At 37.5% G+C, this 24,217-nt stretch overlaps 2 protein-coding genes across 5 annotated transcripts; both read left to right on the plus strand.

Annotated features, from left to right (window-relative positions):
* LOC149692404 (protein-L-histidine N-pros-methyltransferase CARNMT1) lies at positions 1-3,146 on the plus strand. 3 transcript variants are annotated; one of them, XM_089868145.1, is made up of 9 exons: positions 4-22; positions 92-164; positions 280-408; positions 482-680; positions 744-913; positions 987-1,127; positions 1,208-1,386; positions 2,067-2,284; positions 2,378-3,146. In XM_089868145.1, the coding sequence occupies exons 3-9, from the start codon at positions 293-295 to the stop codon at positions 2,477-2,479; spliced, it is 1,125 nt and encodes a 374-aa protein (XP_089724271.1). In that variant the 5' UTR covers positions 4-22; positions 92-164; positions 280-292; the 3' UTR covers positions 2,480-3,146. The 3 variants fall into 3 exon arrangements, with proteins under 3 accessions (XP_089724270.1, XP_089724269.1, XP_089724271.1); XM_089868144.1 differs by having other exon boundaries at positions 1-164; positions 262-408; XM_089868143.1 differs by having other exon boundaries at positions 1-164.
* Positions 3,147-3,880: 734 nt separating this feature from the next.
* LOC149692405 (synaptic vesicle glycoprotein 2C-like) lies at positions 3,881-23,960 on the plus strand. Of its 2 annotated transcripts, XM_089868136.1 has the most exons (14): positions 3,881-6,500; positions 6,616-6,852; positions 15,613-16,034; positions 16,739-16,886; positions 17,037-17,217; positions 18,262-18,413; positions 18,530-18,663; positions 18,955-19,038; positions 19,378-19,446; positions 20,338-20,436; positions 20,535-20,623; positions 21,071-21,576; positions 21,686-21,845; positions 23,780-23,960. In XM_089868136.1, exons 3-14 carry the CDS (start codon positions 15,810-15,812, stop codon positions 23,958-23,960), a joined length of 2,028 nt encoding a protein of 675 aa, XP_089724262.1. In that variant the 5' UTR covers positions 3,881-6,500; positions 6,616-6,852; positions 15,613-15,809. The 2 variants fall into 2 exon arrangements, with proteins under 2 accessions (XP_089724262.1, XP_089724263.1); XM_089868137.1 differs by lacking the exon at positions 19,378-19,446 and having other exon boundaries at positions 3,881-6,852.
* Positions 23,961-24,217: the final 257 nt, after the last annotated feature.

The raw sequence follows: 24,217 nt of genomic DNA on the forward strand, positions 1-24,217 counted from the left end.
ACCGATTAGATAACAAAGAATAGTAGTAGAACTTTTTGGATTAGGGCAAAATTCTTTATCTCTCCCTCTAATTATGTAATTTTATTTATAGCAATTGGTTTTTACGCTTTAAGTCCCAGTAATTTCCAATTGATGATAATATATTTAGTAACGTGGATAACTTGGTAAGCTCATTTTAATTTTCATAAAGCTAAGCCTTGGCCTCGTTGACAGAACTTGGATTCTTGGAAAGAAGTTCTTAGTAAATTATAATTTAAACAGTAAACCACAAAATTACAGTTAATATTAGACAATGGAAGATGAAAATTCCGAAGTCTCGGATAGTTTTCAATCTATTCCAACGGAAGAGGATGATTATGAAGAGAGAAGGCACTTTCAAAGAATATTCAATTCTTTTAGATGTTATCGGTATGCATACTATTTACACACAATTTTCATATGATAACAGACAAAATGAATGAAACCCTTTAATCTTTTCAAGAGTACATTCGCTTAGACGTTTGTACAAGTCTCTAAAATACATAACTACACTCCCAACTCATCATCAGGAGCTTCTGAAAGATTATAAAGGGCATTTAGATAAAATAAAAGTATTGATTGACCACAACAATGAAATAATCAAATTGATAATCAAGGATGTAGCATACATGTTTGAAAATGCTGATCATTCAAATGATATTGTAAGGCTGTAAAATTTGAAATTTCATATTCTAAATTCCAAAAATCATTTGGGTTTTTTGAAGACTATGATCCCTCAAGTAATGCAACCTAATGCTTCGGACATGGATAAAGTTCAAGCTGTTTTTAAACAGTTTGTTAGAGAATGGAGTAAAGATGGGGAGGAAGAAAGAAAGATGGCTTATCAACCTATTATTGATGAGATTGAAGCGCGTTTAAAACGTGGATCAGATGGGTAAATGACAAATGTCTAAAATTCATTTAATCCATCATCTTCAGAGTTTTGAAAGTATATCTTCATTTATTAGGGATCTTCAACAAATACAGGTGTTAGTTCCTGGGGCGGGATTAGGAAGATTATCTTATGAAATAGCGAAAAGAGGTTATTGTTGCCAAGGCAATGAATATAGTCTCTTTATGCTTTTTGCCTCCAACTTTATACTTAACAAGTGTGTGAGAAACAATAATCGTTAAATAGTTTTAAAAATAATAAGATATATAATTGTAAATTAAATTAAATTAAATTAAGGTGCAAAGGAACAAATTCTTATCACATTTTCCCCTGGATTCATCAATATTATAATCACTATTCCTCAGAAGATCAATTAGTAGGTGTAACTTTCCCTGATGTTGATCCTTCTGATTTACCTCCCGGAAGTAATTTTTCAATGGCAGCTGGAAATTTTACCGAAATTTACACTGAAAGGAGTCAGTTTCTTCTTTAACTTCTCTCCCCTTTTCTCCAGGGTTCATACAAACCTGGAAAACCTGGAATAATCAGGGAAATAAATAGTTGACAAAACCTCAGGGAAATTTATAATTTTTAGTAAAATTCAGGGAAATCAGGGAAATTTGCGTCAAACAGGGGCCGAGTAATTAAGCAAAATGTTCATAAACATCCCCTCCGTAGGATTAACATTACACTATACTTTGGAGGCTCATAACTCTGGTTCTACTAGAGATACGGGGATGTCCTTTGAGTATGTTATAGTCCTATTTGCCCCCCACCCCTCCTTCGTTAACATTTGCTCCATAGGATACTCCATATACAGGAAAAACCTGAGTAATTAAGTAAATTGTTCATAAACATCCCCTCCGTAGGATTAACATTACACTATACTTTGGAGGCTCATAACTCTGGTTATATTAGAGATACGGGGATGTCCTTTGAGTATGTTATAGTCCTATTTGCCCCCTCCCCTCCTTCGTTAACATTTGCTCCATAGGATACTCCATATACGGGAAAAACCTGGAAAATTCAGGGAAGTATATGGGAATTAAAAAACCTCCCATAAATCTCAGGGAAATTTGTTTTCCAAAAGTTGTATGAACCCTGTTCTCTTTGTAGACAAAATAAACAATATTTCTATTGTTTTCTTAACCTTTAGACCATTGGGATTGTGTTGCATCGTGTTTTTTCTTAGATACAGCCAAAAATGTTGTAGCTTATATTGAAACAATATGGAATATATTGAAACCAGGTGGTTATTGGATCAATTTAGGACCATTACTTTACCATTACGCTGATCTACCTAATGAAGATTCAATTGAACCTAGTTACGAGATTGTTAAACAAATTGCTGTTAATATTGGGTTTGAGTTTGTGGTAAGAATAATTAAATAACATTAACGATAAAAGAAGTACTTTAGAAATATTAATTAATTATGTTGATTGAATCTTTATATTTCTCGCAAACAGAAAGAAGAGAATAATCTAAGAACACCTTATACCCAAAATCCTAGGTCCATGATGGCTTACGAATATCGGAGTGTCTTTTTTGTGTGTCAAAAACCTTTATGACCATAATCTATTTAGATTATGCTCGTTTCCATCAGGAAAATTAACAAAAATTAATGAAAATTGTTTTTATTTCTTGTTAAAGAACCAAAAACTTATTCCCAAGAATATTTAATAATACTCTATAAAGAGGTCAAGAAGAGTTTGACCTTTGAACTTACAAATTAAGTTTTTCATATTTATCCAAAACCAACTATTCGTTTGGATAGTTTCAATTCTTAACTGTGTTATTACAAACAAAACAAAAAGAATATTATTATACTTTAAAAGAGTATAATATTATGTATAATTCCTAATTATTATTAGTTAATTAACTAACAATTTGTAATTAGGGGAAAAAACTTGGTTAATGTCATCCAAAATAGTTTGTCTTGTGTTTCCTCATTGTAATTAATTATTGGGCTAATATTCAATAGTTTATATTTAGTTTTGGTTTAAATACAGGTACCAGTACTTAATTACTAAATACTAATATCTTAAACTAGTTAAGATGATCAAGAAACAGTTAAGTTCAAATTAAGCCACCCTAAGTAGTTTAAAAAAAACCTAGTCAAAGTAAGTTAACCCTAATATATTTAATTTAATAGACATCCCAACAAATAACAATCATGCAGGTGGTATGTTTTATTATTGTCCTACTTTTATAATAAATACAAAGATTTTCAGTAAATTCTGATTCCTTGACCCCTCTCCCATTCCCTGCCCAAAGGAGATGATGACCATTGACCACCCATAAGTCACAAGGCCTATTTTTCACCTATAGGGAGAGGGCAAACCCATTCTTGCCACGTCATAGGCTTATATCTCTTACCTCGATTCCATCCCCCTAACGGGGGAATTTCAGTGTCGCGCCTACAAACGCTCCCCTAAGTAGAGATATAAAATGACGTCGGATGTTCTTTCCCCTCCCTGACAAACGCCCTCTCCCTATTACTCCTATAATAGGGACTTGGCAGTACTACGTCATGCAACGTCAGGCTACCTTCTGTTAGTGCTAAAAAACATACCAGGAGGAGGGGCTTATATAGCTTTCATTCTGTTAAAAAAACACCATAATGGCGCTGAGGGCGGAGTTAAGCCCGAATTGCCAAGTCCCTATTTAAACCCAAGGCTTAAGTTTTCCCTTAAAGGGACTGCAAAGAAGGCATCGGCGGGTGGGTAAAAATTATTTGAAATACGTCAGAGGCACGTGACCAAGGAGAGGCGTGGTTCAAAGAAGCTTAGTTCGTTTAATTTCGAAAACCACCACTTCCTGGAATTGGCGCTGCAATCTCGCGAAAAACAAGGACTAGATGTCCAGTTCCACTCCATGAGGAGTCTTTGTATCTTGGCATCACGTGATGTCTGTGACGTATTTCAAATAATTTTTACCCACCCGCCGATGCCTTCTTTACAGTCCCTTTAAGTGTAGTAACCTTTTGCTTATTGCAAGAGATTAGGACCCTCCTGTTAACAATTAGTAATCCTTGACCTTTACTTAGAAATCGTAGGTTGACCAGGACACTCAAAATTTTAATTAAAAGCTCAAGTTAGGCCCACTGCCTTAAGAATTAATAATAGGAAAAAAGGGGTTAAGGGACGCCTTGCGACGTCACTACCCACTTTCCCTACACTTTATATAAATCTTTCTATATTGGCTCTTTTGGTGGCTTTAGAAATGTTTGGCCTTTCTTTCTTTGGTTGATTCTCTCACGTTGAGTGTTTGCTTAGTAAAACAAACAGGGTTCAGACGATATCTGGAAAAAAAGGGGCCCAAAAAGACGTTTTAAAGTACTCCCAAAAGTGTTTTGCCGGGGGGGGGGGAATTGAATGCGAAACTAGCGCCATTTTGGCAACCCAGGAAAAGCCTCAGCCAGCGGGGAGGGTAAGCAACAAAACCATTTTTGAAGAATATTATACGAACCTTGAGTTATTATTAAAAATTATCTACCATATTTCGTACGAACCATCTTTTCTATACTTTTCTTGGATATATGAGAAGGGGTTTTCGATAACGGTATAATGATAGTCATAACTTATTGTAAAATAGGACGGGGGAGATGAGGGGAAGGCTGGTAATATTGTGTATAAATAAATAACCCTGTTTTGCCCACTAAGATAAAAAAGCGAGGGGATAGAAAATAATATAAAATATATATATATGAAGGGGAAATTGTAGAGTGATTTTTGTCACGTTTATTGCCTCTCAAGGGGATGAATAATCATTGCATTTTTCTTTTTCTTCTACGTGGGGTTCTAATGTTGAAAATCGAACAAAAAGATTTGACTGAGGGGGTAACCACTCTAGGATGTCGTGGTTACTAAGACAGGATTTCAGAAAAACTTTTTTAAGCTGCGGATTTTTGAAAATTATGGCGAAATCTCAGGGAAAAGACAATTTTAAAATTTTCCTGACTTCATCAGTGAATAGCCTCTCGGAATAAGGAGGAGGCAATCGAAGCATCAAAATAAGCTTAATCCCTATTGGGACATGTCCCTATCTCCGATTGGAAACGCGTGATACCTTACCATAAGTCTATTATGTAAGGTTCCCATAAGTTTGCATTCGTCAATTGCTAACGTCGGTCGACATTATACTCGCTTTTCAAACGTAGCATGCTAGTCTGAATATCGAAAGTTTATTGTGTATAGGAAAATTATATCTGTCGTTTGTCACTTACGTGATAGACTTATGGTCATCGTATATAGTTGACCAATGGAATTTGAGAGAAATCCCATTAAGGTTTAGATTGGGTTAAGGGATTAGGTATCTAACCCGGGAAATCAATTATCGTTTATTGTTCTTACAATATAACCCTAATTTGATAAGGTCACCACGAGGTCACCCTAAAATCACGTAATTTGGAGTATTGTACACTAGTCCTAAATTGTCCAGTTTTCGCTCCACTCAACGTTACCTTCCCTTGAATAATCAAAGAAATAGTAATGCTGGTTTTACGGGATTCTTCGTATTTTTTTTTACGAATCCCAAAAGTGTCATGAAGTTCGATTTTCTTACGCCTTTGAATGCTTTTACTGCGCTAGTGCCCTTTTACTTTTCCTCGTACAATAACAGAAGCTTACAACTCCCGTATAATAAACTCTTGACTGGTAATAACAGTAAGAAGAATACCATTGGTATTAAGGTAAATTCCGACTGGGCAGTACAGTTAAGGATTAAACTGAAGAGGAACAAAGACAAAGGGGGTGGATTTTCTTTGTTTTTGCCTATTCTCTTTATTCTTTTTAGGGTTTGCCGAGAAAACCTTCTTCCCTTAGTTATTAGTTTGGGACTTGGGAGCGCTACAAAGCAATAAGGGAACGATATTAAATGTGGGTTGAATGAAGGGAAAGTTTCTTTTTTTGGAAGGTTAGAGTTTTATATTGCCAAGAAGTTTTCTTTGGTGGCAATGATCTTTGAAGGTTAGTAAAGTTTCTTGCTAAGATCGTTGTAGTCTCCACTAAGGTTAGCGTCTTTTGCGCAAAGATCTTTGCGTGTTCCGCAAGTTACAGGGAGTTTTGCATAATTATCAATTGTGGTTATTTGTCCGCAAATACCATCGTGAGTTTTACGTAAAGGTTGTCGTAATCTGCGGAAAGGTAATTAGATCGTCTGATGTATGTTCAACAAGCCTGTCACACTTTCGCAATCAAAGTGTGAGGAGTGTGTTAGATTAGTAAATAATAAAACCAAAACTGTTATAGGGCATCAACAACACTGGGAAACGTTGACGTAGATTAATTTAACCTACAGGGATGACCTACAGTTCCATATCCAGACACTTTCGTGACCTTTAACCGAAATATTAAGCAAAAGAAAAATGGCCATTATATTTCTGTAATTATTTTATTCTAAAATAGAGGAGACATCCGGGCCCGTAAAAGGATGGCGCTAGTACCCGTTGGATTAGATCTTCTCCGCAATACCTGCCTTGTTAAAAAAGCTACACAGGCATGCAGCAGGGACGAGGCCGTCATCCAGCCTTTGGGGACTCTGGGGGCCGGTCGATATTGTACGAGGGCGAGCCGAGTTCCTCTCCTCGCGGTGAGTCTGCCCGCGCGCATTGGAACACCGACTGCGGAAAGCATTGGACACAAATCCGGGTGCCCCCGATAATAAAACGCAACTCTAATAGAAATAATTATTTCATACGTTAAAGACTAGACGTTGATCACGCCGCCTACGCCAAAATCCTTACGCGAATCGTCAACGGATTAAGAAGATCATACCGGAAGTCGGTCCTCGGTCAATTTGGACACCAGAACGATCTCCCAGGAATCTGGGAGGAATTAAACCCTACACTCCGTGAATTTTTGAGAGGTTAAAGGTCACGAGCTGTCTATCTACCATCTCCGCTGGAAGGTGAACGCCGTTTGGAGCGAATTTTATACACAAGGTAGGGAAAGCGCTGTTTTCTATACTTTTATGGATCATTACGAGACTGGGTTAATTTAGTTTTAGAATAACAATATGAGAGCAGAGAATATTTGGGGTTAAGGGGGGTGGGGAGAGCGGCATTGGAATTGTGACAATGATCTGGTTTACGGAGTTTCCTCTTTGTTTCCCTTAGTTGAGAGAGAGACAGCTGAAAGGAAGGGATCTATTAACTTTTGGTGGCTTCCTTCGCGAACAAAACGTTTACCCTACAGACAATACCCTACTTATTTAATTAAACAATTTGACTAGGCCATCCTTACCCCCTTCCCTCTGTTCTCCCGACACCATTTATTCGTCTTTAGGTTTTTTTTTTAAAACCAAGGAGTACCAACACTCAACACTTTTGTTTTGGTATTTAGGATTAATGTTGAGTTGAAGCTAATGATCTTGAAACGTGGATGGAGAGTTAGTGAGTTAGAAACTTGAAATGGGGTTTAGCACGTCAAGTGACCAATGCCCTAGCCTCCTTGATCTCCAATAGAACCATTATTTAGACACACAGCTTTTTTATGTCAAAGCTTAAGCCTTTTTTGGACAACCTATCTTTTTGCGCGTAAAAAATTAACACCTCCAACTTCTGTTTGTTCATTTATCCAATTAATTGTAAGATCTTAGTTGAGGTACTTGATTCGTAGAGCTGCATGGGACTGTCTGAAATCGGCTTTATTTTGCGACATACTTATCCTTTCTTTCACCTTTGATTTTTCAAGGTAGGAATTTTTATTAATTAGCTAAATGCCTTCCCCTTACAGAAAATAGGTAATTTGACCTTTAAACTTTAATAAGTACGCTTAGAAATCTAGTTTGTTATTTTTACTTTAATAAATCCAACGCGACGGAATTCGCGCACTTTTGAAGTTGCCAAGTTGTCTACTTAAGAGTACTTGTACTTTATGTTAACCCTTTGTTTGCTTAGAAAGCGAGAAAAGCAAGCGTGTTACGTATAGAGGATTTTGTGAGTGACGCGACTTTTAATTATAACGGTAGCCACTACCCCTTCCTCCCCACTCCTTCGGTTCTTCGCTTCTCGTGTCTTGAACCCTGTATTTACTAAAAGTTTTAATACGCGTAGGAAGCCTTAGTACCCTTAGTTTGATTATGTCATTCAAATCAAGACTTAAAGCCGTTTCTAACAGGCCAAGGGCGGACTTTAGAAGGGACGACGTGTTAGAATCCACCTTCATCATTAAATAATACGCTATAGTTTGGAAGCGAAACGCCGCTGAGAAAAGTGGAGGCTTCGTACTAAAAGGATTGAACGACAAAGGCTGAAAATTTTGGTAAAGAGAGAGAAAAACGTGGATAGAAATAGATGAAGCTCTCCTTTGAAACTACCATATGCCGTTGCGCTATACAGTTTCTGAAATTGGTCGAAAAACGTATAGCATATTTCTGGACGCTAGCTGTTTCAAGTTTATGACTTGAAAAAATAGGCTTAGGAATTTTTATTTCAAATTAGGGTTAGGAATTTTTATTTCAAATTAGGCTTAGGAATTTTTATTTCAAATTAGGCTTAGGAATTTTTATTTCAAATTAGGCTTAGGAATTTTTATTTCAAATTAGGCTTATGAATTTTCTTTTCAAGTTAGGTTTAACACCTTGCTACAAATTCTTGTGAAAATTAGACTCAACATCATAAAAAAGGGCGCTACACGTTTTTGGTCAATTTCTTAAAAATGCACAGCTATTTATGGTAACTTCAAAGTATGAGGCATATATTTCGGAGAAGGGGTAAGCTTGGTTGATCGACTCAAACGGCTCTTATAAAGGCTAGAAAGGGTTGAGTCTTCTCGCGTGCCCAACGAGATAGTCACGTGATCATATTGATTGAGCAACGGGAACTTATATTACCCCTTTCAGTCATTTAAAATGAGCAGAGGTTTTTTTTCTCAGCATTTTTACGCAATTACCTTTAGCCATTCAGACTCCAAAAAAATTATATGGAGTAAAGAAAAGAAATTGTTAATTTTTCGGGAGTGGTCACCAACATACTTTTTTTTCTTCTTCGTAATTTTGAGTAGGTTCTTAATGTTGTTATGACACGGCGATATATTGTATCGTAAGCGAACAGGATAACCTTGGATTATTTTTAGTTAGTTGCCTTTAGAGGGATTAAATTTCGCTTTTAGACGGGCTGTTTTCTATATCGAAAACGACAGAGAGAATTGTAAACTCGGTAGAAAGACTGACTGGCTGGCGTCAAAGGTTCCCCGTATTTTTAATAGGCGATTTTATGATCTGTGCAAAAATGTATAGACTAACAAGAGTTTCGACTCTTGCTAAATAATTCTCTTTGTATCTACCCACGGTATGTGCTCATGCCCGCTAATATATGGTTTAAAATTTAACAAGCGAACGCGTTTTCGTTGCCGCGAGAAATATGCAATTAAGGGTTCTAAAATTATAGTTAGCTTTTCTCTTTTTCCAAAAATATACAATGAAATTTAAGGAATAATATATTGGTAAGGCTAAGCGAAACAATACCCACGTTTGAATATAATATTTAAATATTCTAGAAGAAATTAAAATTAAATATTTATTCAAATGTACGCAAGGTACCAGGGAAAGAAATTGCCAAAAATGCCTTTTCACAATGGGAACTTTTTCTTAACGAAAAATGCTAGCAACCGTCGTGTAAGACTATTGTCATACTAGAAAGGGGTTTTTATTAATCAGGTTAATCAGGTTCATGACCTTCTCTCCAGGCTCTATCCGTAAACATCTTTGACCTATGCTTGAACCCTTTCTTTTTCAACACTTTCTCTTATATCCAACCTTAGAAATGCTAATTTCCTTATCGGAAAACGGTTAAATACTAATCCTTCCAAGATTGCGTTCTACTGTACCACCGGGATTTAAGTCGCTTCCCTTTCATTGACTTTTTCTCTCCCCCCCCCTCATTACCTACAATATATTCGTCCCTTATTCTCCAGGGATACTAGAATTCCCTGAACAATTAAGAAGAAGGAGTCCCTCACCCTTATGCTCCTTGTAATTAGGAACGATACAAACTCAAAGCCTAATTACCCAAGAAAAAAGAGGAAGGAGGGAGAGTCCAAATAGTCCTCAACTCATTGCGAGACTTAATTCCTTAGAGTGACACACACAAACACCCTTACATTCTTTTGAGGGCGTTAATTAACTTAATTCTGTTGCAAATCGATTATATTTAATTCTACACCCTTGTTATATCGTAGGCCTACTTTTGTTTTTATCTTTGCGAATAATAATTTTGAAGCAAGTACGTTGACTTCCTTCCTGTTGGTATTTTAATCGATAGCAGACGACGCTGTAGGGGAAACTTAAATGAAGATGTAGTGCGGTAAAATCAATACGAGATTATTTTAGGAATGGATTCGTAGAAATAATTTATTTTTATGTATTTTTATTGTTTTTATTCTTGTTTATGCTAGGTAAAATCGGAGATCTGTTATTTGAGGTAAATCTTTCAAGATCTTATAGCATTTTTATAATGAAATTCAGTTGGAAAGTCATTTCAACTTAATTAAATTATTTTTGAAATATGCTAAGCGTTGGTAATTTTAAAAACCTAGAACGTGATTTTTCTTGAGACAAGCGTTAATTGCGCCCGTCACCGTCTTTAATTATCACGTGCGAAAAATTTTACTCCACGATTTAATTTGCATAAAACTCTAACGGGAGATGATGATCGCTAGTTCTTAGACTTTTGAAAAGTTTTAACATTTTTTTTTTAATATAAAGGCTTGTGTAAACCTGAACTCAATTTAGAGGTTTTACGTTGCCTTTTCATGGTATTATACTTCTTTCTTTATCTCTGGTTCTGTCTCTGAAGATAAAGACGTTTCATTTTCTCTCTTTTCCTTCCGTTTCTGTGAGGGTATACCACTCTTTCAAGTAAGAGCTAGGATTCCCCTAGTACCAAAATCTACAAAATAATCTCATGAATATTGAAGTAAGCCTCGGTTAAAATGGAAGATATAACCGTTGAGACTCATTGTTGATATTTCAATATTCGCGGGTGAAATGAAATAAATTCTTTTCTTTTATACGCGATTCCAACGGTAATAAAATAATATAAACTCGGGCTCTTTCCTTAGCTTCCTTTTAGATTATATCCCGTATAAATCGTTTTTGTGTACAGTTAGGCCCGAGCTAGGCTTAACTTTTAGCTAGCATCCCTTTTTTAAAAGCCAATAGAGTAGAAATAAATGAAATTTAAAGGTATTTTTTTTCTATATCTTTATTCACCTACACCTTTTCACTCACCAAAATGCTTTTTGCACGAGATGAGGCTTAACATGAGATTTATTTATACAAGGAGAGACTTTTCCATTTTTTTCTGATCCTTCTAAACCCCCAAAAAAGTACGAAATATAAAGAAAAAGAAATCCATATTTTTTTAAAGAGAGTCCTTGCTATACTTTTCCCGAACATCGACTTCAAAAATTGAATGAAAAATATTTTTGGACTTTTGTTCCATTGGCTTTTTTTTTGTTAGAATCTTTGATTTTTCGATGAAAAGTGAAAGGATTTTCGATAATAGCTTTGAAAGGGCGTATTTTACAAATTCAATGAACTAGAATGAGTCAGAGACCTTAAATAAGTTCTCCGGAAATATCGTTAAAATTGGTTTTGGAAATTTGGTAAGAACGCTGTTCAATATATGTATACACCGATGCCGTGCGGGTGAACATTTTTACAGGGGCCGGTAGAAAATGCACGAGGTAGTTTCCCCCTGTAAGTTGGCTTCTCCCTAATTTATATACCGGGCTATGGCTATGGTTACTTCGCGCGTCTGACATTCGGACGATGTAAGCTCCTGGGAAAAAACCGTAGAAAATTCATCCCAGAGTCCCAAGCCATAAAGAAAGTGGGTCTGCTTCTACTAACATAAGTTTATAAATGTACTCTCAATCCATAAGTATGATACTATGTCCTAAGCCTTGGCGTAATAACGTGTGAAACTTACGAAACCCGTATCATAAACGTATATAAAGTCATTACATCATTCGTCTTGATTTAAGATGACGCTTTTTATCTCATGGGGGGAAAACGTTGTAACTTATTTTGTGCCGAACCTTTGGTCGAAAGTAAACTCGTACATTTTTTTAGATACTGCTGAGGTTTGGGAAAAGTGATACGTAACCCCGCGAAGTAAATAAAGTCGATAGGAAAAATTGTTGAGAACACATATTCAAAGACCCGCACGTGTTTACTAAACTTTAAGAATCCAAAGAAAGTTTTTCTCTGAATTTTTTTTATGTTGGCCCAAGGCTGTTAAATATTGGCGGTGTCAAACTATTTTGGAAAACCAACAAAATACTTTAAATGAAAATAGAAAAGAAAGTTGGAAAATTTATGCTAAACCAAAAGTACTCAGGGTATGTTGATAGCAATAAGGTCAAAGGTTATCAATATTTACTAGTAATTACGTCGTAAATTCCGTATTTAATTTTAAATGGTTTGTTGGTAGTAAATGAAGTCCCCCCCCTTGTTTTACCATTGTAAGACTTCATTAATGTAAAACAAAGGTCACGAAATGCCGCCCCGCATTTTCGAAAAAGGTAATTTAAATCCGAAATCTTCCATTAAAAGTTAAGTTCTTTGTTTTTCATTAAGCTAATCGAATTTCACCGCGAGTGGGATGCCCATTTACCGTTACCCGTATCTTTAGTGCTTGTATGTTCGCGGTTGTCCCTTTAATGTACGCGTAACTCGTGGAAGAAGATAATTAACGGTAAGAACACCGTATTCTTTTGATTCATCATTTCATCGCGAACGTTAGGGACTAAGATGAGCCTGGTATAGGGTATGTTGGAAAGCAGATTTTCCATAATTCTGATAATCCGCTTTTGGACGCTTGTATGAGCTATATCGCCGTTTAATTACAACCTAATTGCGCTAGATTAAAGACCTTCATCCTCTTTTCCTCGAGTTCAGGCCATGTGTTTGCGAGAACCCAATGATTATAGAGTAAATGTCTGTTAAGTCAACTGCAAATTCCCCTTAACCTAATTTACTTCATTTGAAAATACGAACATATCTGGATGGTGAATACGCAGTTAATGGGATGCAAGGCTTAACCAGGTACAAGTACGTCTTACCTTACCTACCTTACGTATACGGTTCCACTTTATTAAACCGGGATTCATGAATGAATTCTCAATCTGCAGTTGGTTTTCCCGAGCCTAGCTTCCAATTCATTAGTTCACTATCCACGAACGAATTAGTTTGGTCTATCTTTCACAGATGAGCTTTAAAGCTTAGAATTATTAACCTTAGTGGTTTATTTTATGCCAATCAGATAGTTTTAGCTTCGGGAGGACCATCATTTCGTATAGGTAGACGTACAACCTGATTAACTCAATCGTTCATTGCAACCCTTTCCCGCCTGCACCGCCGGACCTGATCCTGCAAGGCTTTGATCTAGTTTCTCCCCCACCGCGTTCTGTGCGCCTAATCTAAGTAAATGTCAGTTTGTTCTGGATTTCTCTAATCATTTTAAGTGCTTCCGATTTTTAATTAACCTCATTTATCGATTTTGTGGATTTCTGTTAATGAACTTACTGGCTTAACAGCTCCGGCAATGAATGGTTTCTTGTTATAATTAAGTTTGAAATAGGCTTAGGAGTTTAAAAATCATCTGCTACTACACGGGTAGCCTTGCGTTTAAAGTAAATAGTCTAATTTCCAGTAAATACGTTAAATATAGTGAAAGAGAAGTGAAACTGAACCTTAGAGCCAAGACTCAAGTTGATTTTACAAATTACTGAAGGCAAGTTTATGTAGGCCTTTATAATTAAATATTTATTTTCTACTAAAATTATTTACGGATAATTTTATAATTTGTCAGTTATGTTAGGCATGATGCATAGAATATTCCTTCAAATTTTGATGGAAATTGTACAAGGCAATTTTGAGAAACATTGCCGAAGGTTGTACTATATATATATTGAATATATTATAAGGGAAAATTCCTGTAGGATAAACGAGATAACCTTGTTCAGAGGAATTTAATTTTGGTCGGGAAATTTTTATTTATGAGATTCCATAACATAAACATCATGCTCGTTTAAGGCTAGTTTAAAATTATACTTATAGAACACGGATTAATGTAATAGTTTTGTGGCAATGAATTTATATTTTTAAACCTTAAAAAAAACCCCAATATATGTAGAAAACTTTAATAATATATATTTTATTTATACCGATGTACTGTATACGGTGCTGGTTTTTTTTTTGCTCACTAGAAACTCTATCCTAGCCTGTATAAATATATCCTTTGAATGACATAAAAGGAACTGAGTTGCCTGAAGAAAAAACTTGTCACTTCAAATTTTGACTTGATAGAAATAAACGAGAAATGGAGTTCGTCTTTTCTATAAAAGTTGAAAACTCCGTGGCTTCTTGAAAAAAAGAAAAAAAAACTGTAAAGAAAAACTTTTTACTTCGTCTTTGATATAATTATAGCGTAGATTTGAAGAACATAAAAAACGGTGTGATATTTTATTATATGTTATTTAATAACTCCACGAAAGAATAAATAAATAAAAATAGACCAAGTAAAAAACAGCTGTTATTAACAGACGGTTTTCCCGCCTTTAATATACTACGTAACATCACGTGATTATCATTTACCATCTCTTTAGTTTAATTATGGAAGAGACGAGAATCGTAAGGTTTTCTTTACTTTGGAGTAGGCTTAGAAAAGGGAATAATTTTACCATTAAGCATTAGAGAACTTCATCTTTTGAGGAACATTACTTTTCATGACGGGAAATATTCCAAATTCGCCTCAGTAATATAATGAGAAAAGCCCTATGTCCTACAACAAACTGGATGGACAGCTAGAATTCCCCTTTTCATTACAGTTGGCTAAATTCCCAACGATAACCCCCACAAAAATTCCTCTTAATCGAGGTAAAGAACGTGGAAATTAATTTCTTTCGGGGTTGTTTCGGTTTTTCACTTATTGCAGCATAAATTAAGAGTTATACACGAGCATCAGATCGATGGAGAAATTCCTAAAGGGAGCTCTAGAGTTATGGGATGGATGGAATTAGGCTTAGCGAGGGAGTAAAGAAAAGCCGTATATCTCTTTTCAGAGATTTGCTATGCGGAAAGCTAGCAGAAAAAAAGGGATGGATTTTTTTGCTTGGAGAACAGAACGAAAAGTCGAGTTAGAAATGGAAGAGAGAGGGAGAGGGACGGAGTGAGAGAGAGGGAGGAAAAAAAAGGATGAAAGTGGATCGTCTAATTTCCGATTCCTGGCACGAGATTCTTTGCTTTGGGTGTTCGTTTGACTGCTGTGATGTGTAGTGTCTGTGGTGTTGGAGAATGGTTCGCGTCTTTCCCCTTTATCTTATTGTCTTTATTGAAACACAAGTGATACTCTTAAGCTTACGAGGACGTTACCAGAGTTTTACGGTTATGCCTTGCCTTCCACGAACAAATTTTAACATGGCTACTCATGTCAATCGTATCTCTTAAGTGCCTATGGAATTCTCGGACCCAAGAAATTTGGAAATTGCTTTTCCTACGCTTCCTCAATTCCCATCCTTGTCCTTGTCGCGTTATTGTTGTACGAAAATGTACTTCCTTTTAACTTTGGGGAAAGTGACAGCGTCACCTTCATTGGATGACAGGATTTTAGTTAGTGGGGATGTAAGAGATGAGGCTAATGAATTTCGTGTAAAAGGTTGGCGGGTTTTCATCTTTTCAATTCTTTGTCTTCCAGAAGAATCTCGCGGAAGCTGAGTTTGTCCGATCGGCGTCACGTTCGTCGCCCTGTCGACCAAAGGCTTACCGGAAATCGAGATTCGGGAACCGGGGGGAGGAGGCGTCGCCGCTGGAGAAAAGGAAACCAGAGAGGAGGAAGAGGAGGAAGAGGAAGAAGAGGAGGAAACGACCTTCGGAGGCGGCTCCCAGTCCGCCATGTCGAGACCTCTCAGAGATGACTCCGAGAATGTCTCCCTCGTGTCCAGGGAAGCGCCCGTCTCGGGGAACTATACCCAAGAAAGCGGAGGGGGTCCCGGTGGAGGTCTGCCAAGAGGATTCGGTGGGGCGTCGCAAGAAACCACCGATGATCTCCGCGAAATGGATTACGTCGATACGGATGTTTCCATACTTTCACAATTTCACGAGGATGCCCTGACGCAGGTAAGGACAATGACATTATTCTATTAAATATTAGGCTTATTGTGCAGGGCAACGATAAAATACGGTGAAATGATAGCTAATGCAATATCAACAAAGCTGTCCTTATGACCTCCTTTTACTCTGAGATATTGGTATCCCTAAAAAAGTCGATCGAAAAAAAGCTACCTTGCAACAATATTCTACGTAGCAAGACGGTTGGTTAAACTTGACCGTTGCCTAGTTATGGGCAGCGTGCGTCCACTTCATGATCTTGAAAACGGTCGAGTGCACGCGATCTGACCATTGCTCGAGTCATGCGCATTTGTGCGCGTCTTACCTTACCACGTTGGATAAGGTTATGGAAATTGAAACCAGCACGGCGCGCGTCCCGTTTGATAAACGTGGCTTTGACCGGTATACCTAAATATCGACCATCCCCGTCTAAAGTCATACACGCGGGTTATAGAGGGCCTAACGCGACTAAGAAAAATGGTTGCCAACCACGCCTATTAACCGTTAACCCAAATAATACTGACCCATAAACTACAAATAAGCCAAAATCCCTTTGTTTCTGTTGTTGCGCCGAGTGCGTAGAAATATAACTCAGATGAAAAGATTTAGAAGTTGTAAGTCTATTAGATGAACCAAAGCTATTTGAGGGATATTTATCGTGACCTTTGAACTTTTCATGATTTTGGTATTTTTTTCTGTCAATTCTCTTATAGGCGGGATTCGGATTATTTCAATGGACATTGTTCCTAGTTGTTGGATTAGGTTTAGCGGCGGATGCCATTGAGATCTACGTCATAGCGTACGTCATTCCGAGCGCCGAGCAAGAATTGTGCATGGAAGACGAACACAAAGGATGGCTAGGTACATTTTTCGCGTTTGTTGATATAATTCCGATAGCGTATATGTCTGACTCAAACAAGCTCTTAGTCGAGACTCGAGCGAATTAAAGAGATTGAAATGTTTGCTCTTTTCTTCCTTCTCTTCCTTCTTTCTTTTCCTTCTTGCCCTCAGGCGCTATCAGTTTTCTTGGCATGATGATAGGAGGATTCGTTTGGGGGAGTTTAGCCGATCGACTAGGACGTCGACGTACTCTCTTGTCCGCCCTCACCACCAACGCCATTTTCGGCATTATTACCGCCTTTATGCCCACCTACGGCCTCTTTATGATCACCCGACTGTGTAGCGGCATCGGGTAGGTCAATTACTATTTCCATTTTTACCCCTTGTACCACAAAAGACGCTCTCCATCTTTTAAGATTGCGAGTTATAGAAGAGCTTGAGGTTAAAATTGACCGCGTTATGGCTCGCGTTTCTTAAGTTTCCGAGAGCTAGTCATTGGTGAAACACCATCGACTCTTTTGTAGTCAACCTCTCGGGCGAAATTTTAGCATTACGAAGTTTCATACTTTATAGAACAAACTTCTATTTCAAACTTATGAATATTTGATAATGGAAATTTTTACTTACAATCCATCGTTGCGGAACATTCGGTTCGTTAAACCCGAGCTAGGCTTAGTTTACCTTAAGTGTAAAGAAAATGTTTTCGAATCATTTGAATCTTACACGAATCTACGCGTGGCAATTGCAACCCGCTAGACGGTAAATATATAATGATATTCGGTTTATACAGAGACAGACAATGACCCGTGTGACCTCAAGTTCTGAAACTTCCGCCCAACGTAGCGGAGAATTAGCTCAGCGCAGACCCAACTTCCCAAGCTAGATGCGCGAAAATTAATAATTGCAAAGAGGGCCTGGGGGTGATGCTATGAGCAAACATAATTTTTATACCCTTTACTCTCGAGGGAATTTCTATTAAGTTATTTAGAAGGCGATCAATCATTTGGGGGCTAGCTTAAATGAAAGGGTTAGGTCGTGAATTTATTTCATTACAACATGAATATTTATTTATTGCGGTGTTTTAGTTGAATCATCTCTTATACTTATACTCTTAAATCGGTATACTTAAAGTCAATATTCATGTAGAAAATTAACGAATTCATGAGATAACGGTAAATTTCTCCGGAACTAGGTTTCCCTTTTTTTAAATATTTTTGGGTCCTGTATTTGAAACTTTATATCTTCCGAAAACTGAAATATTATCTTTATAACCCCACCCAAGCATCAACAGAAAATATTTTTTTTTTACTTTAACAATTTTTGGGGGTCTTTATTCAAGTTTATGGAAACGTCTAAGGTTCCACACTTTATTTTTTTTTATTACGTTTACATTCAGGGTGGGAGGTTCGTTGCCTATCGTCTTCTCGTACTACAGCGAGTTTTTAGTCAAAAAGGACCGAGGACGTCATTTGAGCTGGCTCTTACTTTTTTGGGCTTTCGGAGGCGTTTTTGTCGCCCTGATGGCTTGGGCCATCATACCCCGAACCGGTGCGTACGTGATATATGAATGGATCAAGGGAGGAGGGATTTTATAGTTAATGATGCAACGCCGTGAAGGGACCAGACAGACTGGTTTTAATCTTCATAATCCTTGAAATTTAAAGGTTTCGGGATAATGGATTCGGAGGGACCCCATTTTAGTAGTTGGAGGGTTTTCCTTCTCGTCTGTTCTTTGCCATCCGTAGCTTCGACCATTGGTCTTATCTTTATGCCCGAAAGTCCAAGATTTCTACTTGAAGTAAGTTCAGACGAATCTTTTTTTAATTAGTGATAGGGCATTAATTATCGTATGAAATTAGCCCCCGTTATAATTAATTCGGCTAAAACCTGACACCCAATTAAAACTAATCTAACCCGAAATCTGACCTAAACCTAACCTAACCTTACCTGAACTATGACACCATAAAACCACTGGGGGTCAGGTTGCCTGCCGTCTTATCCCAATTAATTCAATCCTGAAGGCTGATTGGTTTAGGTGTTTTTATGGAATTTTTCACTTAACCTCAAGCTTAATTTCTCACCTATTCAGGTTGGACGGGACGTTGAGGCCATGTTTGTTTACCAAAAAATTTTCAAATCAAATCATTCCAATAAACCTGGATCCGAGTACCAAGTAACTACTATAAATCATTCCCAAAACCTTCCCCCTTTCTTAAAATATACCTATTTCTATATTTTCGTCTGTGACTTTGATCTATCTATTTTTCTATATTTATTCGTGTTGGCATGAGATATACTGTATTTCCGTACAAATCGATTAAGAAACATTTACCTTCTTTTCTGGGGTACAATTATCACTTAAACTACGCGGTTTCTCGAACTAAGTCCGTCGAAAAACTGCGTAGTTTATTCCAAAAGAGATATTGAATTAGGAAAATAATCAGGATTTGGATGACGCTCTGTTTCTCAGAGCTTGGAGAAAAGAAAGAAAAAACCATAAACTCTCTTTCAGATCTACTACCAAACGAAAGATGGTAATATTATATGTAAAGGGCAATGGAATGACGCCCTGACTTTGAAGGTGGGTGTGTTGAAAAGTGCCCTCTCTCTCTATCTATTTCTCTCTCCTTGGCTATTTTTAAAAATTTTGCGCAAAGAAATCCATCCGCCAGTAAAAAGTAAAACACCTACACGCCTACGATTTGGCATATTAATATTTTTTTTTTTTAAATTTCGCTGCATGGCTATACTTCGATTTTATATATATGTAAAAAAGCTCCGAATTTTTTTGATTAGTATGGCAGCGAACGTAAAGTGCAAGGCTTGTAGTCTCGTCATCGATTGGGTTTTGGGGGTATATGGACCATTTTGATGGAAACCGAGGTATATTTCAACTCCGCCGTTGTTGTACAGTTGAAAGAACTTTGGTTAAACAGTACTGAGTGTGATCGTCAACGTGCCTCGGGCTTGCACGCGATTGGTCTAAATTTGATAGACGTTTTTAATGAGAAGCAGTTGGACCTAAATTGTCTTCCTTTGGCAATCTTAAAATTGTCACGCGAAAACTGGCACGAGATGTTGGAAGGAAATGGTCTGTAGTGGTCGCTGCACGTACGTTTCGCGTCGTGGGCGAAAAATCGAGAATCAACACACTCAACTTCCGAGTTTTTCAGCTTCGTTTTTTTCTAATCGTGATTGTTCGTTAATGTCTCACACACTAGCACAAATATTTCAGTTTCCCTGTTGGTTTTCTTTGTCTGTGTGTTCATGCACGGCATTCCATTTTTGTCTAGTTTTTTTTTTGTCGGCTTAATCTCTTTAGTTAGTTGTTGGTAAATGTCGCTTCCACAATCACGGAATCCTATTAAAGTAGTAGCGTTTTCTCTTGTCCAATTTGGTTCCCAATGCGTCTTGATTCTGTTGTTAAGCGTCGTAGAACATGTTGTTCTTTTCTCCCTGTCTTCGTTAATAGCTAACGGAACTGGAATTACCCGTACGACGGTATTCAGCTTCGTTTCCTGTCCAAGGTCATCGCAGTCTTTTCACCGAGTTGTTCGACGCCCTAGAATCGGTATATACTCAACCCAATCTTAGCCCTTATTAGTCTAAAAACGTGTTAACATTTGCTATATCGTTGTTTCTTGTCCTCTCTTTCTTTCTTTCTTCCAGTTTTGGAGTTCTTTTATGCAGATTGTTTGGCCACCTTACACTAGAGTTACTTTTGTACTATTGGCCATATGGGTCTGCACCGCTTTCGGGTGAGTTTAGAAAAGATCAAAGGTTAGAACTATTAGTCTTAGGAGTTCTTTATCTGTAACTGTAAGAGAGGTTTCGATAGAGTAAATGTTTTGACTACAATCTGATGACTTTGTAAGCCTTGGTAATAACAATTAAACTAGATATCTCTCTTTTACTGTCAGATAATGAATCGTAAGCTTTTACGAGGGTTTAAAGAAAGAACCAGATTCTCTTCTCGTGTAGGCCCTTATGGTTTATTAGATGTTGTTGAGTACTGTGGTAGCGATGACCCATTAAAGATACTAAGGAAAGCCAATAGGGGAGTTAATAAAGTAAGCCCTGGGAATCTCGATAATACACGAGTCCTGAAAAAGGCAAAACTAGGTTGATTCGATATTGGGGATAAATTGAGTCAACTGACGCGGGCTATCTCTCTCTTTAGCCTAGTTTATATTTCTTCTTGATAGGTTTTACGGTTTATCGATTTGGTTCCCGGAGTATATCAAAAGGTTGGAATCGGAGAGCTACTCGACGCGGACAAAGTTAGAGGTCAACTTGACCTTCTCGGGTCTTCGATTAAACGAAAGCCTGGAGAACACTCATTACGTCAATTGCCACCTGGTGGACGTGACATTCACTAACTTGGTCATCAATCACTGCGTCTTCGAAAATTGCATTTTCGAGAACTGTTCGTTCTTGGACGTGCGTTCGAGTCGCACTTTCTTCGTCCGATCCGTCTTCAGGAGGGTTCGTTTCGTCGACACCGATTTCTACGAGTACCGGTTTCGCGATTGCGACCGCGACGACACTAACCAGTTCCTCAACACCAAAGCGGGTTGCCAACTGGACTTTGATCTCAATTTTCAACTTTCCGAGGTTTTCTTGGAGAATCTCGTCGCCCAGTTGGCCATCATTCCCGGAAACGTCCTTTCCTCTTACATACTCGATAGATTAGGAAGAGTTAAAACCATGGGTAAGCCAATCTCTTCGTTAATAAAGAATTGGAAAGATGTCAACTCGTATGGGGAATATTATTTACTGAACTTATTCAATATTTATCTTTATTTATATTTCCTCAACAGGGGCGTCTTTATTTCTGTCCGGTGTTAGCGTCTTCTGTATTTGGTTTCTTAATACTAAATCGTCCGTCGTGGCATTTGAAGCCATTTTCAATTTCATCTCCATATCGGGATGGAATACTGTTGACGTTGTCACGACGGAAAGTTATCCCGCCACTCTCAGGTAAGACCAGTTCATAATTCTGTTTACCATAAAAATTCGCCAACGCAATCCATCATAAAAAGCTCGGAATTCGCGACACATTGGACAGATTCTCTGGCCAAAAAACACTCTCTCTCTCTTAGTAAGGGTTCGGGATGACTCTCTATATCAACTATTGATATAAATCTGACATTATTAATGGGAGAAATGCCTACTGAATAGACCAGCAGCGGTTGTAACGGGCCTACTGTTGCCATAGCAACCACTATTCGGGCATTGCCTTCTTGTATGATGTCTGTCCTCTTTGAGATAGCTTTGAGGTTAAGTAACATACGAACAATAAATATGTCTGTTTATATCTATTGAGTTTGTATAACCATGAACGTTTTGACTTTAAGTGCAAATCGCAACACACCTTCATTAACGTATTTGATTCAGTGTCATACTTTCTGTTGATATATTATTTATGGTTTGAGGATAGGAATAGTGAAAGGGGAGTTTTCTGGGTGTAAACCCGATTCTGAAGGTAATTTGACACCGCTTGTCTGCCAGGTGTCCACCGACTGTCGTTACCCAAAGTATAGGGATATATATGGTGCAGGCAAAAAGTCTGCATGTTACAAATTGATACATATTCGATCGAGAAGTTTCCTGCCCTACAAGAGGCTTATTTTTTATCGACTCCATTTCCTGGATACTTTTTATAATAAATTAGTGTTAGGGTTTCAATGAATATTATATAAACTTTAGATTCACTTTGAATCTTGTCTTTCAAATATAGGGTTGATTTTTTTTTTTAAATTTTGAAAAGTTCGCCTTGAGCTGTAAGTTCATGTGTTCTTCTTAGCTAACCTAATAAATAACTTTTTGATGCAAATTCGCGCTTTTTCTCCTAGCAATAACAAACGTTACAAAGTCAGGTAGGGTTACCTTTATAGTGATTCTTGGTAATCATAATACAGTGCGGCCTCGAGGTGTGTTAGGGATTTCAAATTCATCGTATTTGCATCACAAATTCGATCAATTTCCAATTCGAGCTGCAGGCTTCCAAGGTTCATAAGAGCTAGGTCGCTCTCTTTATTGTCTGTCGGGGGTTTAACCCATAGCGTATAAGTTTAATCGAAATTAGAGCCGGCGTCTTTCTTTGTACTCGTGAAATTTCGGGGGAATAAAAAAGATGCTGCTATAGATTGAAGGGAAAAATCACGTAATCCTTTGATAGAAAGAGGTCACGTACCGGGCGTGAAAACGACTGACCCCGGACACAACTCCCCAATTCTAACTTTCCTAGCCCAGTTAGTTATTTGGGTAAATGGTCGCCGAGCACGACATGCTAGAAATTTCCAGGGTTCGCCGTCCAGACTGAGTTTAAAATTCACACAGTTTTTATTCTTCTTTTGGGAAATAGGGGTATTAAGTTTGGTTTTCAAGGATTTTTCATACATTTTTAATTGCTCTTTGGACGGTTTCGTACACTAGGTAATTGACATGAAATGGGGAAGTACGGACGTGGTTAATGGATGCTATATCCATAAATTTATTCATGTTTAAGGTTATTTTAATGGCTTGAAATAGCCTTAGTAGTACGAGGAGATCGAACCATAGAGAGATTTGGTTTTAAAGCGAAGGAGAAGAAATTCCCGAGGGGATAATCACTAATAAGTTCCCTGTACACATATTACGGATTTTACTAGTAATCATTTTAATATTTGCCAAGAGTAGGGAGGGGTTTTAAATATTACTCGTTCAGTGGTTGGCCCCTCGAAAATTCCTATGAAGCCTATTCTCGCGTTTATTGAGCCTTTATATCTTTGGAAGATGGAAGTCAAAGGTGGAGCCGAGGTTTAATGACTGTAATCCCTCAAAGAGAGACTTAGAAACCATATTGAAAATAATAGTTTATTTTCTTTAAAACAAAGTCTTCTTTCTGTTGTTTCTTTTACACTTTTTTTTAGGAGTACCGGTTACGGATTCTTGAGCGCCATAAGCCGTTTGGCTGCCATTTGCGGGAGCTTAACCTTCGGGGCGTTCATCGGGGTATCTAAAGCCGTACCAATACTGACGACCGCAGCCGTTCTCATAATCGGAGCCATATTTTCCGTGAAACTTCGAGAAACGAAAGACGTCTTGCTTTGAGCCATCACTCCGCTCAATCCGGATTATAACTTAGAGATAAATATATATATTTTTTTCTTCCAACCTTCTTTTCTCACTCACACAACAACAACAAAACAAAGAAGAAGAAATGTATACCTGCTATACCATCTTCATTCGGAATCCTCCTACCCCAAATTTCTCTATTTATACTTCCTTTCTTCTCTCCCATGTCGTTTTTCTCCTCCTTTAAGGAAGTGTGACTGTAACGCGAACGTACAAATATATTCTTACCTTAC

Source organism: Phalangium opilio, unplaced genomic scaffold, assembly GCF_054372755.1.
Source record: "Phalangium opilio isolate 3A_F unplaced genomic scaffold, DU_Popi_V2 ptg000024l_1, whole genome shotgun sequence".
In the NCBI taxonomy this organism is placed as follows: Eukaryota; Metazoa; Arthropoda; class Arachnida; order Opiliones; family Phalangiidae; genus Phalangium; species Phalangium opilio.

Coding starts and splice junctions, on each gene's coding strand:
- LOC149692404 (XM_089868144.1), top strand. CDS start 293: ATGGAAGATGAAAATTCCGAAGTCTCGGATAGTTTTCAATCTATTCCA. Junction 409..481: donor AATTCTTTTAGATGTTATCG/GTATGCATACTA, acceptor AATCTTTTCAAG/AGTACATTCGCTTAGACGTT. Junction 1,387..2,066: donor CGAAATTTACACTGAAAGGA/GTCAGTTTCTTC, acceptor CTTAACCTTTAG/ACCATTGGGATTGTGTTGCA.
- LOC149692405 (XM_089868136.1), top strand. CDS start 15,810: ATGTCGAGACCTCTCAGAGATGACTCCGAGAATGTCTCCCTCGTGTCC. Junction 16,035..16,738: donor ACGAGGATGCCCTGACGCAG/GTAAGGACAATG, acceptor ATTCTCTTATAG/GCGGGATTCGGATTATTTCA. Junction 18,664..18,954: donor GTCCAAGATTTCTACTTGAA/GTAAGTTCAGAC, acceptor TCACCTATTCAG/GTTGGACGGGACGTTGAGGC.